Source organism: Nipponia nippon, unplaced genomic scaffold (genome assembly GCF_047370975.1).
Source record: "Nipponia nippon isolate SJK-2023a ecotype South Korea unplaced genomic scaffold, ASM4737097v1 scaffold_4, whole genome shotgun sequence".
Taxonomy (NCBI): domain Eukaryota; kingdom Metazoa; phylum Chordata; class Aves; order Pelecaniformes; family Threskiornithidae; genus Nipponia; species Nipponia nippon.
In genome coordinates, this window is record NW_028262358.1 from 42,510,391 (window position 1) to 42,525,812 (window position 15,422).

General features: G+C 34.7%; 1 protein-coding gene across 8 annotated transcripts in view; it reads right to left on the reverse strand.

Moving 5' to 3' along the window:
- Positions 1 to 15,422, reverse strand: part of RYR2 (ryanodine receptor 2) — a 434,903-nt gene that overhangs the window by 63,020 nt on the left and 356,461 nt on the right. For 5 of the 8 annotated variants that reach the window (XM_087777049.1, XM_087777048.1, XM_087777045.1 and 2 more), the window contains 5 exons: positions 14,633 to 14,692; positions 10,262 to 10,396; positions 7,530 to 7,566; positions 5,873 to 5,984; positions 4,126 to 4,222 (listed from right to left, as the gene is read on the reverse strand). In XM_087777049.1, coding sequence (XP_087633175.1) covers positions 4,126 to 4,222; positions 5,873 to 5,984; positions 7,530 to 7,566; positions 10,262 to 10,396; positions 14,633 to 14,692 — 441 coding nt within the window. Of the gene's footprint in view, positions 1 to 4,125; positions 4,223 to 5,872; positions 5,986 to 7,529; positions 7,567 to 10,261; positions 10,397 to 14,632; positions 14,693 to 15,422 lie in introns of all 8 variants that reach the window. The other 3 variants (XM_087777051.1, XM_087777050.1, XM_087777047.1) reach the window with 1 other exon arrangement.

Sequence of the window (15,422 nt, forward strand, 5' to 3'; positions counted from 1 at the left end):
CCGTGTTTATGACCATGAAGACTTACAAAGATGATACCATTTACAAAGCTTTGGATTTCCTCTCGTCATAAAAATTAACCCTCTTCCCTAGATTTTAAAAATAACTTTTTATATTAATATTTTATATTAATATTATATTGTCTGTTCCTCTCTATGTTAACAAGCTTCATCAGCTAAAAATTAGAACCCTCTGTTCCAAGTCTTGTGTCAGGTAGAATGTTTGCTGAGGAACTCTGAGAGACTTTGAGGGAGGTGAAATCCAAACTTGAAGCTCACCAGTAGTTTTAGAGAGAAGGAGCCTTATCTATCAAAAACAGTAATGCTGGCAGGATGTAGAATTTTAGAAAATGACAAATCAATAATGTCTAAAAAATATTATATATCATTCAATAATATATATACACACACATAAATAGTTTTTTTCATGTGGGTATTTTGCTTTCAGGTTTAGACAGCTCTAGTTAGATCACTCTAAAAGAAAAACGTCGTCCTAAATACTATAATGGCAACGACCAAAGCAGTGTTTTGAAAAAATCTATACAAAATCTGTCCTCTGACTTCTTGTCTTTTGTCAAAAGACATTTTAGAAAGTAAATTTTGCATATCAACTTATTAACAAAACTGCTTTGTCCAGACACACTTTTCTACAAAGCATCTGGTAGCTCAAAGAAAATTGGTTGCATAAATTATGCCCACTCTTCCTCCTTGTTTTCACCTAGCAGTATACACTAAAACACAGATAAAAAGAATTCCATGCATTGATAAGACTGTGCAAGTAAGAAATTATTATAATGTCAGATGTTAACTGTCAGCGATAAGGAAGGGTTGGTCACATGACAGATAAAAGGAAAATGGATTTTTTGCTTATTAAGAAAAAAAATTGTATGTGCTAGTGTCAAATACATTCCTATGGGAATGCTTATACATCTCTATGTACTACACCTTCATATGTGCCTGTGAAGTCCACCTTTTCCACTCAGCAATACCAAACATGACTGGTTGCAGCTGAGGATTCACTTTAGTTGACATATATGTACAATGATTGTTTCACATGCTAGTCTATGATGGCTATACGAAGTTAATTTCACATTTTGGAATATGTGACAATATTTTCAGTATCAATAACAAGATCTGAACAACGCGAATTATAACTCTAGTTATATCTCACCATTATGGAGGTCTTCCCCTGCTCTTTATTTCCATCTCATTTAGGATGCTGACCTTTCTCTTTAATTAAATGGCAGCATTCTATACTTGGTAATGTTATCAACCAGAATACCTCTCTAATGTTATCAAAACTGATGAAGCAAAAGGGCAGAAGTTGTGTTAATGTTTAATACATGTTATTAGTTTTCATAGATTTAATTCAAATTAAATGGAGGATCAAATTCACCAATGACTGAGTTAAGCAGAACTCATTAATAAGCATAGCATGAACACTATCACCAAATGATTTTCTGACATTTCTGGGAGATAAGTGTTCTTAATTTTCAATGTTTTGAAACATTGGCCCTATAGTTATTTAAATGTAAGATAAAAAGCTTTAACTGAATGTAACAGAAAAGGATAAAAAAATAAGTTGGGTAAGTTTTAGTTGTAATTTCTAAATGTTGAAGATTTAAAAGATTTCATTTTTATATCATCTAATTATTAAACATCCATTAAACATATTGTTCTTATAAATTATTATGTCCAGTAATGCCTACCAACAAAATTAATCAATAATTTTATCACATAAGCTTAAGTGTTCATATAAGCTATTTAATTAAAGCAGAAGCATTTTAACTAGTAATAAAGAGAGTGTTGAATATCCTGTGATTTTAATATCAAATATTAAAAATCTAGTTCCCTTACAGACTTGATCTGTTGAATCAGAATTAAGAATCAGAAGAATTAAGCTTCTCCAATAGAGGACTTGTGTATACTTTTTTCTTTTAATATACAGAGGCGGAAGAAGTAGTGCCACTTTCATATAACAGACTTAAGGACAGAAGATTCAGGGAACAAAACTGCAAGTTTAGTCCACTCCTCTGCTTTAGGGCATGCAAACACTCATCTCCCACATGCCAGAAAAAGCTAAATTGCCTGGATCTGGCAAAGTCAGGACGGAGTTAATTTTTACTGCATTTCTCCCTTTAAATTATTTTTACTTAGCAGAAAAGAGAGTTCAAGATTGTCAGTATTGAGAAAGAATGTACTACGACATACAACATTGTAGTTTACTGACTACAGAGTTAAAGGACAGGAAGTCTTGGCTATAGTTTCTGGGCCCTGGCTTTTTCCAGTTTTCTACCTAATATGTGAACAGTTCAGAAACTTCAGACTATCCTTCAAGCATACATTAGAGAACCCAAGGCTCCTCCTTTCTCCCCCTCCAGAGGAGTTCTGCCACCACAGCCTGGGCTGTGATTCCATCTTGACACTCCAATAAATCTTTAATTCCTTGCTACATCAGGGAACAGTTTCTCTAAGAGGGACAGAGAACCTTCACCTGCATCACAACCACATCTTTCCTGAAGTCCACACAACAGTCTGGATCAGCTCCACAGAGCTGAACAGTAGAACCTCAAACTCTCACCCTCCAGGAGAGTGCCCTAAAGCAGCAAGAACGTAATAGAAATTTATTTAAGACACAGATAGAGTTTTGTTTGCTTTTTTGAATGAAAGGTGTAATGGATCTCTGCTTAAGAGAGTGCTGGAGACACACTTATCTGTATGCTTGAAGAATTACAAGCGAATGCCTGTAGTCCTTTACTAAAGGACGATATAGCAACCAATCCAGTCTGTTTGTCTTCTCAAAGACAGTTTTTCACATAAGCTTCCTGCGGGCAAGTTCTTCATAAACTTAGCAAAGATATGGTTTCATAGAAGAGGTAAGGAGACAACCCTTTACGTCAGAGTGTAACCAAATGACCACGTTGGATTATTTTTTCACACATACATACCTGCACATACCTACACACATGCAAATAGCTATGTTGTTCCACATTCCATATCTACACACACAAACTCTCAACTGCTAAAACAATTATTTTTGACAATGAGCCTGCATTATTTAAAACATCTGTAGTGTGTTGGGACACATGAAGATATCAGTTTAGAAGACTGTCTACAAAGTAAGTATTTGCAGAAGTCTCTTGCTTTTTCACAATGCTTGATCATACAATAAGGATGCCACAAGGAATGAATTCTGCATGTGTGCAGGCAAAAATGAACTTCCATAGTCTGCCTGTGTTGAAGCTCATTGCTGCTGATCTTCCTTTCACTATTGTGATCCTTATATTAAAAATTGTTCACAACTTGGGTAGCTGGTTTTAAGCATAAGCTTTACACAGTAAAAGCAAATTATTGTTTTTTTCTAATAGCAATTTTCCAGTTAGCTTCCTCTCTCTATTGCAGAGAGCAAACTCTCCTTACAATAAAAAGATTGATCTCAGACTGTGTTTTGTTGGATCTTCCAGGGACTGAATCATTTCCTAGTACTAGTTCTTGCGCAACTCTCAAAAGAACTACCTTTCTGAGATAAAATTGTAAGGGATGAGGACACAAGGCTTTACTGAAAATCACTCCTGGGATTTACCAGGCTAAAGACAGGGCTCTAGCACTTTACTGTTGGGAAAAATACTCACCTCCCTAACAAGAGGATTCTTCTGCGAAGCAGCAGCAGACTCTGTTTGCTTCTGAGGGACTGATTAATCTAAGACTAGAATTCCTCTAGTTTCATATTTTAACCTTTTGACTTAAATGGCTTTAATGTGGGTTATGAAGTCTTCAAATACATAAAGGTTAACTGCAAAGAAAGAAGGGAATAGGCCGTTCCGCTTCTCCACAGGGCAGAAGATAAGAGACAGGGGAATGACAGCAACTGGCACATAATTTAGACAAAAGTTTAAAGAGCTTTATAAAAGGTTACTGAAGCCCTGAAGCAGACTGCCTGAGGGGATTTGGGAATCTCCATCACTTGTAATTTTTAACACCTTTCAGAGTGACTTGGTTATACCTTGCCCTTTTGGGTAGAGATAGCTTAGAGGATATCTTATGTACCTCACAGATTTATGATTATTATTATGCAAGATTAATGTTAATCCAGAATACATTCCCAGAACCCTTTTCACCCAGACGTACTGCTAAATCTTCTATCAGTTTGTCTTCAAAATAGTGTTCTTCCATTTCAATCCAAGATTTATCATAGCCTTGAAGAAAGAGATTGACGGCTCGGTGCCTAAAAAGGGGCATTTAAAACAAAAGCTGTAAACTTTTAAAGAGAAGCTTTGGTCAATATGAATTTCATTTAGCTTGAAGAATTGTCCAGTCATTACAAGTACCATTTAAAATGAAAGCAAAATTTCTATGGTAAAACCTGCCGAAAGCACCTTTTTAAAAATTAAATTTACATTAAAATGCTCTATTCAAAACTGTGTCCCATTAACTTGTAAAACTGATATTAAAATGTCATGATGATGATTTTAGGAACAGATAATAAATAGACCTCTAAAGAAATTTAAACACAAGTGAGAAATAAAATCAATTACTTTGCCACACTAGTGAGTTTTGGTTTTAATATAAAATATGTTCGTATTATTTTAATTTAAATATTAAGATAACAGACACAGATAACTTTGGATTGTGCTCAAATAATTGTATATTTTTAATATTCAGGATTAGACTTGCATATCTAAAATAATAAACCATTTTTTTTTTCCAAACTCCATGAAATTAAATGGATGATGAGGCTAGGGGAAAGAGGGTAAGCTAATGATGATGTTTACTGGTTTTTGTTTTGTTGATTTTTTTCTTGAGGATTCAATGCAAAATGGACTGTGTGACAACCAATTCCCCAAGAAGAATTTTATCAATCATCATAATTTTTTTAAACAACTGAAAAGTTTAAAAAGTCTCATATACTGAAAAGGAAGAAGTAGAATTAAAATATACAGGAATGCTAGTTATGTGCAGGTGACCTATTACTTGTTGAAGTAAGAACAGCTACAGATGGAAATATCTTTTTTCTATTTTCAACTGTCATGGCAGCCTCATTTCAAGCTAGTGTGATTCTCATGCCCTTGTGCTTCCTGGGCCAGACTTTAAGATTCATCCTACTAACTATGGTAATAGTAATAATATGCATACTTTTGGGAAAAAATGAGAACATTATTATGTTGAAAAGATCAGATACAGGTGGTCTGGAAATTATTTTTAGCAATTGCATGAAAAAACAGATGTCTTCACTTTTTCTGAACGTTTATTCCTTCCAGAATCTCAGGATTCTGAAACTTGCTTGACTATAGATCCCATTCTCTATTGAACACGAACGAAGAGGAAAAGGAGCCACAGGAAAAGGTGTGAAATGCCTAGAGTACGTGCATATATTTCATATCTAGTAGAATGCTCTTCCCAAAAGTGCACAATAAATAGACAAGTTTTCAGATAAATAGTATCAGTTTATTTCCTGCATATGGAACATTTAGCATCTAATAATGAAGGTAACTTCATATTTCCAGAGCTATACCATGGCTTAGGAGGAAATTTATCTCCCAAGATGATATTAGTGACACCAATATGTCTGTTTCTGCATTTATCTGCTGTGAAAGGTGTCTACTTTTCAGAAAAGAAAACATACCAGAAGGAACAGGTGGAATAACAGCAGAAGGGAGAGAATTAGAAATTTAAAATTATACTTTTTGTTATTCTTTTCAGAAGCTATATTAGAAAAAAAGTAATTAGATCTGTTAAAAGACAGTAATATACAAAGTACATTACCATGCATTTTATCAATCACTGGTTTACACATTGTTCTTCTTTTTCATGTCGCTAAATACTGCTGTATGAACATAAATGTATTTGTGAAAGACAGAACAAATATAGCTCTTACCTTGGCAGATTATACAATGGTGCCATTCTAAAGCAGGCAACTACTGCTCTTTTCCTCTGTTTAGACAGGAGCTTATGCCACACTGCTTTTTTGGACCGCTGAGGATGCTCAACCTGTTACATAAAATACACATGGAAAAATAAACAATGTGGCAATATCCCTACTGTCTGGGCATAGTAATAATAATAAAAATGTGAGAAAACAGATAAATCAAGTGAAAAGATGACAGAAGAATAATAGACGGGAAAAAGTGTTCTAGACAGGGTTCAAGTGATCAGCCAAATTGCAGGATCAGAATTTAGAAAATAAACTTAAAAAGCAAAAATCTCCCTTTCCTTGTATGATATAGATATTCTTCTTTTTACTTCATCCCACTTCTTATATCTTTTAGATAGAATATTATCATCATTGAGGTCGTCACTCAGGAAACCTTAACTTTTAATACAGAGAATCTTCACTCTATCTTTTATATGTAACTCTTTACATATGTACAGGTAAATTGTACACCTTCACATTGTCTCAGACAATACTTTTAAATGAATTGCCTTAAATACAATGAATCTTTTATTTGTAATATTTTCCATGACCAGCTACAATGGAAAGGAATTAACTTTAAAAATGAGAGACAGACACAAAGACTTAGTTAGGACTAAATCCCTTCTATGAATCTGCATAGCTAGAATGAACATAAGATATTCCAAAGCACGTCAGCTACATTTCATAATATTACAGCTCTGTCTTCAGATATATTGTCTTTCTGCATCCTGGCTCTGCAGTAACATGAGATGAAATTGGGTGCGCTCTATACTCATCTTTTGCTCTTTCAGTTTCTTTTGTTCCACCTTCCATCCTTGTTTCCATCAGAAGAAAATGACTACTGTGGTCCAGAAAAGCAACTGCATGCAACAGCATATAGCCTGCCTGGGTAACTGGGAACTATGACTGCAGGCTGTGCTACAGAACACTCCTTTCCCACAACCTATTCACAATTTTTGTGATTTACTTCACAACTGCTCCATAAAGATTATATCTTTTGATTTAACCTACACAACTCTTGTAGAGTTAAGGGGGGATACCTTTTGTGTGGGGTTGTTTGCTTGTTTGTGGGGGCTTTGTTTGTTTCTTTTACAGACAACCGTGCTAGTGGAATAAGCACCTCCTCCGTCTCCCAACATCATCAAAGGAGTCAATGGAAGCTAGCATCTCTACTCTGAAAGACTTTGTGGTTCTTCCTCATAATAAAATAAAGCATTTTATTTAAAATATGTAGTGATGATGATGTTTATGTAGACTCAATATTCAATCCAAACATAGTTATCCAAGAGGACTTTCTAGCTTAGTGAAATATGTAAAATTATTCATAGTTAAATGATAAACATTTAATTAAACAGACTAAAATACTGCCAAGTATTCACTGAAATGGATAATCACACTTGTAAGATTAAATGGTGACATTCTAAAACAAGTTCCTTCCAAAACATAAAATACAAATGAAAAATATTTGTTAAGAGAAAGGATAGAAAACTGTTCACTGCAAACACATTTACAGTCACAAAACAAAGTCAGCACTAACAATTTAGAAGTCAGACAAACCCAAATGTGTAAGTTAGGTAATTAGTAATATCTTCACAAACAACTATAAAACTCTCTATACTTTCCCAAAAGAAATAGCCTCGGCCTACGCAAGCAGATCTCTGAAAATAATAAAAACAAAGAAGTTAGCTGTGCATGGAAAGAAAACACAAAGAACGATCTTTGCCAGTGCTATAAGGAAAGCATTCAGAGTATGTATATATGGGGAACAGAGTATTTGTTTATGGAGAGCAAAGCATTACTCAAAACTATCATAAAAACAGACGCAATGCTCACATATTCATTATTTTCAAAGACACTGAATTACCCATTTCAGCAACTAAAGCACCTGAGCACTTGTCTACAGAAGGTAATTAAAGCTGTGGGGCCAAATCTTTAAACAAATAGGTGCAAAGTACCCAGAATAAAAGCAGCCAGGGTTTACTTCACTACAAGTCATTGTTTAAGTGTGATCAGAAGGATTGATCTGAAATGTCGATCTGGTATTACAATGGGAATCCATCCTGTTCTGTACTCCTGCTGGATTCTATACACTGTGAGATTGATCCTATGACAGAACATGGAAAACACAAGGATCATACCTTAGGTTTCACTCCCTTGAACAATTTCTCTGAACTACGCAAGCTTAACCAATTTGTATACATGATGGTATAGCTAAAATGCCAGAAATCAAGAGATTGTATATGCCGTTTGAACTGAAATACAGGAGTCTAATGCTGAATTATGCAACTCTCTACATGCTAATCAATTTCCTTTCAGCTTGGTTAACTTTGATAAAACCAGGATAAAAGACAAGACCTTTTGCCCTCATGTTTCTAGCTTTCCTTTACTCTTCCTTCTTCCTCACAGCCACCCTATATCCTTTCAAATCAACACTTATTCTCCTGTCTCTCTCTCTCTAGTAGGCTAACTATGATTGCCACTGATTTACTTCCACATTCTATCACTTTTTGCTTGCTCCACACATACTCAGTAACAGGTAAAATTTTGTGACTCCTCTTCATCCTCTTCTATTAAACTGTGTAAGGCTGCTGAACTTGAAGCAAGTCCAATTTAAGGCTGGCAAACTACATGAAGAAGTTGTGTGATGCAACAGCCGGGACACAGGTATTCACATCAACACACTTTGCGCATTCCAAGATCTCTGAAAGTAACTTTTAGCAATCAAGTGCTGCACAGTGTATATACAAGCACTTTCACATATGTCTCAGATTCCTACTTGACTGAACCAGCGATCTCATCACAATATGGAAACTTCCTGACATGGGGTCTGAAAACCTGTGCCAAGCTTCTGAGTGAAACCAACTAATCTAGTGAGAGGGCAAGAGAGCCTTGAATTCTCAAATGTTTTTTGAAGAGGAAAAAAAAAAAACAACCTCTGAGCAAATTTTATATGCAGTCAGTTTATAGTCTATATGGTGTAACCGGAAGCATTCACCTCTGCCACTAGGAATACTCTTCAAGTTAACATGCTGTTTCTTCAGTACATTTTAAAAAAGAAAGCCTAGAAAATACAGAAAAAAAATCTAAAGTGCAAAATAGCTAACAATTCAGTAAGTAAAATGGGAAAACTAAATTTATAAAGTAATCTTTGACTTGTAAAATGTACCAACATAGGGGATTTTTTATTTCAAAATTTAAAGAATTAAAAACTTAAAGATAAGTAATAGACTCTTATCCCAAGGGGAGGAAAAAACCAAAATCAAACCCAACCAACAAACACCTAACTCCCAACATTTATTCTTGGTTAACATATTTCTGGGGACAAGTTTAATCAGAGAGACAGAAGACAAAATTCTATCAGTGCTAGTGGGAAGAAGGACACAAAATAAATTACAGAATTTTTTTGATGAAAGTTACTGTAGTCCAGATCACATAGGAAGCTCATATATTTATGCAAAAAATACTAGATAAAACAACAGAACTTCATGCCAGATTCTGAAACAAGTTACAGATTCTGCCAGAACTTTCTCAAAAAAATCATTCCTCCACCCTGCTTCTACTATTTCTTCAATGCAGCAAGTAATATTTGAGCTGGCCAGATTAAACTTGGTTTGTATTCACTGTTGCACCAGCACGAACAAGTCTGAGTTCACATATGCAAGCAGTTTGCTGGACCACCAAAGAGCAGTCTTGCTAAAACTTCCAGATTATCAAGAATTTTCTGAATTTCAATGTCATTTTCTAAATGCATATATTCTTGCCCACATTCACACGAACTTCCATACAGATTTTGTCAAGCGAGCATTCTTCTTACAATTTTTTTAACAAGTACATAGTAAATAGCTTTCTAAAACCATCACTAGAGAAGTTGTGTATCAAATCATCTGACTGTCTTACTCCATACAGCTATAATATGTATCTTCTGACAGATATTTATGTAGGTAGCTTTAAGTTTCTTGCTACTGCAATAATTCAAGAATCTCAACTGAGGAAAAATACCTTGGAAAAAGGCATTTTTTCAATAATTGAGTTGTTTTTTACTCACATTTCATGATCCATGGACAGTTGCATAATTACTTCCTGCTAGCTGAAATGCACCAGAAGGAAGCTAAAACATATCACTTTCTGAGTCCTTTTCCAAATAAATGATTGTGGGAGCTGTTGCAAACACACTGTGTGATCGATATGACCACAATATTGGCTTATAAAACACAAGGCAAAGCACGTAAACAGTAGCCATCAAAAGAAAGAAAAAAGAATATAACATTAAATACAGCAGGAGAAAGTATAAATGAAAGGCTGAATACTTCTGTTTAGATTAAGAAGCAATGGAATTGGGAAAATGTGTCTAACCTGTTCCAGGTGAAACAGTACATTAGCTATATCAAGGACCCTTTCCACAGTCTTCTCTGGATCTGAGGAATCTTCAGTCCTGTTTGGTAAATCTTTGTAAAGTGCCATCTGCCACCTAATGGCGGGATCCTCAAGCTGCAGGAGAAAGATTTCAGATGTCACCAAGGCAAAATGTTCCAAACGTAGGGTCAAACAGTTCACTTAGTACAGAAACTGCTTTAAAGGACAACAGAAGCACTTTATATGGCTAACCCACACCTTTCCATGGCTAACCCATACAGTGTCCACTACACTGACGGGGAGAACAAAACTAAAGACTGATTTGTGCAATGTTTCTTGAGAGCTTCCAGAGGACTAGAAATCTAATAATCAGACAAAGAGCAAATGATCACGGGCCAACAAATAACACTGGCACCAGCAATGAATACATTATTTGAGGAAAAGTAATGAATAGGAGGTAGACAGACATAACTTTGTACACTGACTTTCCAGTTATTGAACCAAACAACAACGAAATTGTTGCTCTACTAGTTGGGATTACTTAGTTTTCAGTCATGGAAATTAGTAATATTAGTCTTATTTATGTCTAATTTTTTTCCTTTTAATTTTTTTCAATTGTTACAAAATCCTAATTTTACTGATTACTAGATAAAAAATGAAAAGTTAATTTGTGAAAAATTAATTCAAGATGCATTTGCTTATTAGCCTACAAATTACAAAGAACTGTATGAAGCAAAATGTTTTTTCTTATTTTTCTCTCTACATTTCATTTTTTCCATTTCAGTGATCTATGATTCTGTTTTACCATTAGCAATCTCTTTTTTGGTCCATTTTGTCTCCCTAGTGCTTCTGCTAATCAACGCTGATGCAACACATCTTGCAACCATTTTTTGTGCCAATGACACTGAAGACAAATGCAATGCGTAACCCATTTTACTGAGAGCTGTGGCCAGTGATCATTCCTGAATGTGCAATTTAGGTTTAAGTCACACTAGCCTGGATTCCTAGAGCATTTAGGAGCCTAAACCCTACAGATTCAAATAGGGCTTAAACTCAACACGTACTTTTCTAAAACATCTTTGTGGATCCAGTTTTCAATTTGTGCCTAAGATGGGACAATAATGCTAATTCACCTCCACAAAACATCTTATGATACAGTTTACTGAAGTTCCAGGAATGATTATAAACTTACACAGTCGCTCAATAATAGCTTATTACAACCTAGAAAGCCACAATTGGCAGGCATTTCTTCCACCTTTCGGCTTTTCCATTTCTTAACAACTGTCACATCCACAGTCTTTGTGTGAGCATTTGACTGGATCATCATGAATGGGTAGTCCACAAAAGACCTTTTAATCACAGGTGGAGATGTCTTTTGATCTGAGGACTCCTCACATTCTATCAAGGTACAGCTTTTTTGTATAGGTAGTTTTCTAAGGGTTTGAGTAGTTGACATTTCAAGGTGTGAATTAGAATGGCTGGAAGAAGATTTTGGTGACTTGAGCTTCATCCATGTCAAAATGAATGCAAGTTTCGTCATCAATTTCTTGAAATAAAAGGCTCGGTACTGAGTAACAGCATGCAGGCATGCAAGGAAAGGAAAGACAGAAAAAGGGTGAAGACAAATGTAGACAAAGGTTGACAAATGCATGAAATAGACGCCACAACATTAATAGCTAAAGATTTAGAAGGATGATTCTCAAACAGTGCAGTTTTCCAAAAAGAAATCAAGATAAATTACATTTTAGCTCTAGCATAAATGACAGAACGTGGTGTCTGTGAGAAGCAAAAGTGGTTAACAGAAAAGACCATTTGAAGAAAGAATATTGCTATGGTTGGAAGAAAACCAGCCTTTCCAAAAAGTGGTATTTTTCCTGTTTTGAAAGCCACCTTACACAAACACCATCACAGCTAAGTTACATATAAATTCATAACATTAAATAATAATTTAAATTTATAAGACCATTTGGCCTACATTCCTTTTATGTCTGACTCAATCAGACAGCAAAAGGGTAGTGCATGCATATAGCACAGTAGCATCATTTTTCTTAACAAGAAACATCATACTTCACTGTATCTGACATGTACTTGATTCAGTCATGATAGTGACTGAATACTAATGACATCAGAGAATTATGGAATGAATTATATTATACTTTGTAAATAACTACTGAATTTAACTTTATACATTATACTTTTAAATAATTTATACACTTAGGTTTAATGTAAACTCTAGAATGTGTCAGTGCTAAATGATTCATGAAAAGATATATTTCAAGCCACTGAGAACAAACTACTTAGGAATAGATAACAAATAATAATAAAGATAATAAATGCAATAATAAATGGAAGTTTTGAAGTCCTAGAAATGCCGTATATTGTCCATAGTTGAGCTGACTACTTTTCATGTACAGGTCAAAACCAGAGCTTTTCCAAGCTAGTAAAGTAATAGGTAGATAGCTATAAAATAAAGCCAGCTACAACAGCTATTTAGCTTTGTTAGCTATGTATGATGTGGTTCCCTTTCAGAATGTTATCTTCCACTGGGAATTCATTTTACAATTAGGAAAATCCAAAGTCACTGCTGAAAAGTTTACAACTGGAAAATCCATCGATGTGTACTTTGGATTAGCTAAGATTACTTCCTTCTGAATTACCAAGGCACCGTGAAATTTCATCAATATAAAAAATTTAAAAGTACTTTTATTCTCATGTGTTATAAGCAGAGGAGGTAATATGTTGCTGAACAACAGTAAACTTTTAATTGAAGCAAAGGAAGTTTCTGAAGAAAAAGCACAGATCAAGGTATTAAGAAGTATCATTACTCCAAGGCAACAAAGCACTAATGGACAGAAATTTCTTAACAGGAGTATGCAGAATGTAACCCTAAAGAAATAAAATAGAAACTGAAGTATTTAAAACAGGAGGACAAGTGCTAAGAAGCAGCATGAAATGCCAGGCAAGACTTACAACTGCATGGCTCACAAAATGACAATATACACATAGTGAAAATGTCAGAACAGAAATACCTATCTTCATCATGAAGAAAACATTACTGAAGTCCACAGACAAAATCACAACACATTTAAGGTTTGTATATTCATGGCATGCACATTGCTTAAGTACTGTTGCTCATGATCTTCATAAATGCTCTTTTCTTCCTAGTACTTTGCCTGTGTGGTTTCTTCTGCTTCTCAGTATATAACTATTTGCTACATAAGGATAAGTATTTCAAGCTTTTTTTAGGATTTAACCAAATCTTTTGTTTTCAGTGGTAAACTTTTCTATATGCAATCCCTATAATTTAAAGCTATTGGACATTTATTCGTAATACTTTTATGAAAAACGCTAATTGTTAGCTTTGCAAAATTATGTATCTTCTTGTGAGCTCCCAGAAACCCCAACCTCCACATAATCTTGCTTGACATTGCAGCGATATACAGAAAACATAAGATGGGAAAAAATTAATCTTCAGGTATTATTCAAGAAGAACCATCCCATTACCAAGTAATTTAAAAAAACCAAACCATTTATTGCCATGCACTGAACTGCAGTGGAATCTAGACTTCTGGATGATTCTTAAATACACTTTCAGAAAAAAAAAAGCCGTATTTCCAACTCACATGTTTATTCTCTTGTCACCACTTAATGAGCACAGCAAAATACTAGTTAGTTTTCTCCCTGAGGTGAATGAAACCTGGGGCGGGGGGAGGAGGTAAAGGACAATCCTAAATAAAGCACCATCCATAGGTCCAATTCTTTCAGTAGAGAAGAAACATGCATCATTTTATTACACTTCCATATTATGGCTTCTTCTTGGCCATTATTTGAAGCATTAATAAAGGAGTTCAACTACACTGGGCCTGTTCAGGACTTTTTTGCATCTGGCACTAACTGGAATTTGGTAAAAAAAATCTACACTTTTTCCAAAATACTTTCCTTTCCATGGGCGAAAAAGCAGGAACAAAACTGAGCAAAGTGGAGATTTTTCCATTCACAGAGTATGGCAAAGTGCAGCTTCCTTTTCCTTTACACTTCAAACTTATACAAAGTAACTTTGAGCATTCTGCAGATTCCCAAATAATAGAAGGTAGAGTTTAAACAGTGATAGACCTTGCTGCCGTCTCCAATTTCATATTAATGGTGTGCATAGGCAGGGATTTGAAGGGCCACATGTTATTGTATATAATGAATATATAAATACATTAAAAACCTAACATATAGCAATTGACAGCAACAAGTTACTTGACGGAAGAGAAAAAAGGTACTTCACAAGTTATCCTAATGAACAAAGGCAGGTTGTCATTATATGGCACCAACAAATAAATTCAAAGGAAGAAAAATAATATTTAAAAACTGCATATAGATTACCTTGCCCTGGAGATGAAGATTACTGCGGATGATATCTCGTACTTCATCTTCAGTATCTTTCTGTCAATAAATTATAAATCATATAAACTAGGAATAGAAGGTAATTAAGAAATGATATTGTTCATATAAATGTCAATCTTGGGCTTAGTTCAGATGATGAATAAAACTGACAATGTGGAAGACTGAGGAAAATCTCAATGGCAGTAAGTCTTTTTGTATCAGGCCAGAGCTAGCCATATCCAAGCTCACAGGAGCAAGTTCTGGATGGCATCATTCATATTTGTCCACTGTAACACACTAAATGCAAGTCTGAATTAAAATTACTAGTATATACATATCTACATACTTTAACCAAAGTTTGACCAAATGAAACCAAAATAATGAACACAGCCTTCTCTGATTTGATTTCTGTTTCTTTTGGAGATCTTTTATCCTTCATAAACATTCAGTTCGACTGTCTAAAGGTCATATAACCTGCTAGGGTGTATGAAGTATCACAGCTTGAGAAAAAGAGTGTATTCCAAATGACAATCACATTATTGCACTGTGAGTTTACTGCTAGAAGAATCACTTTTAAAACAGTCTATTCCTAGAGAAATTCTTGCATTCACATGAGAGTGATCAAAAGGGATTAGTTATGATATTGGGCCCAGAACTTAGGAAACATCCAGTTCTTATTTGCATTTCCAAATTCAAGCTTCATAAAATATAAAACTCACAATTTAGCTTTAAAAATTAAGAGAGAAATAACTGTTTTAATTTAAGAATGTTATCTCTATTCACATAGTGA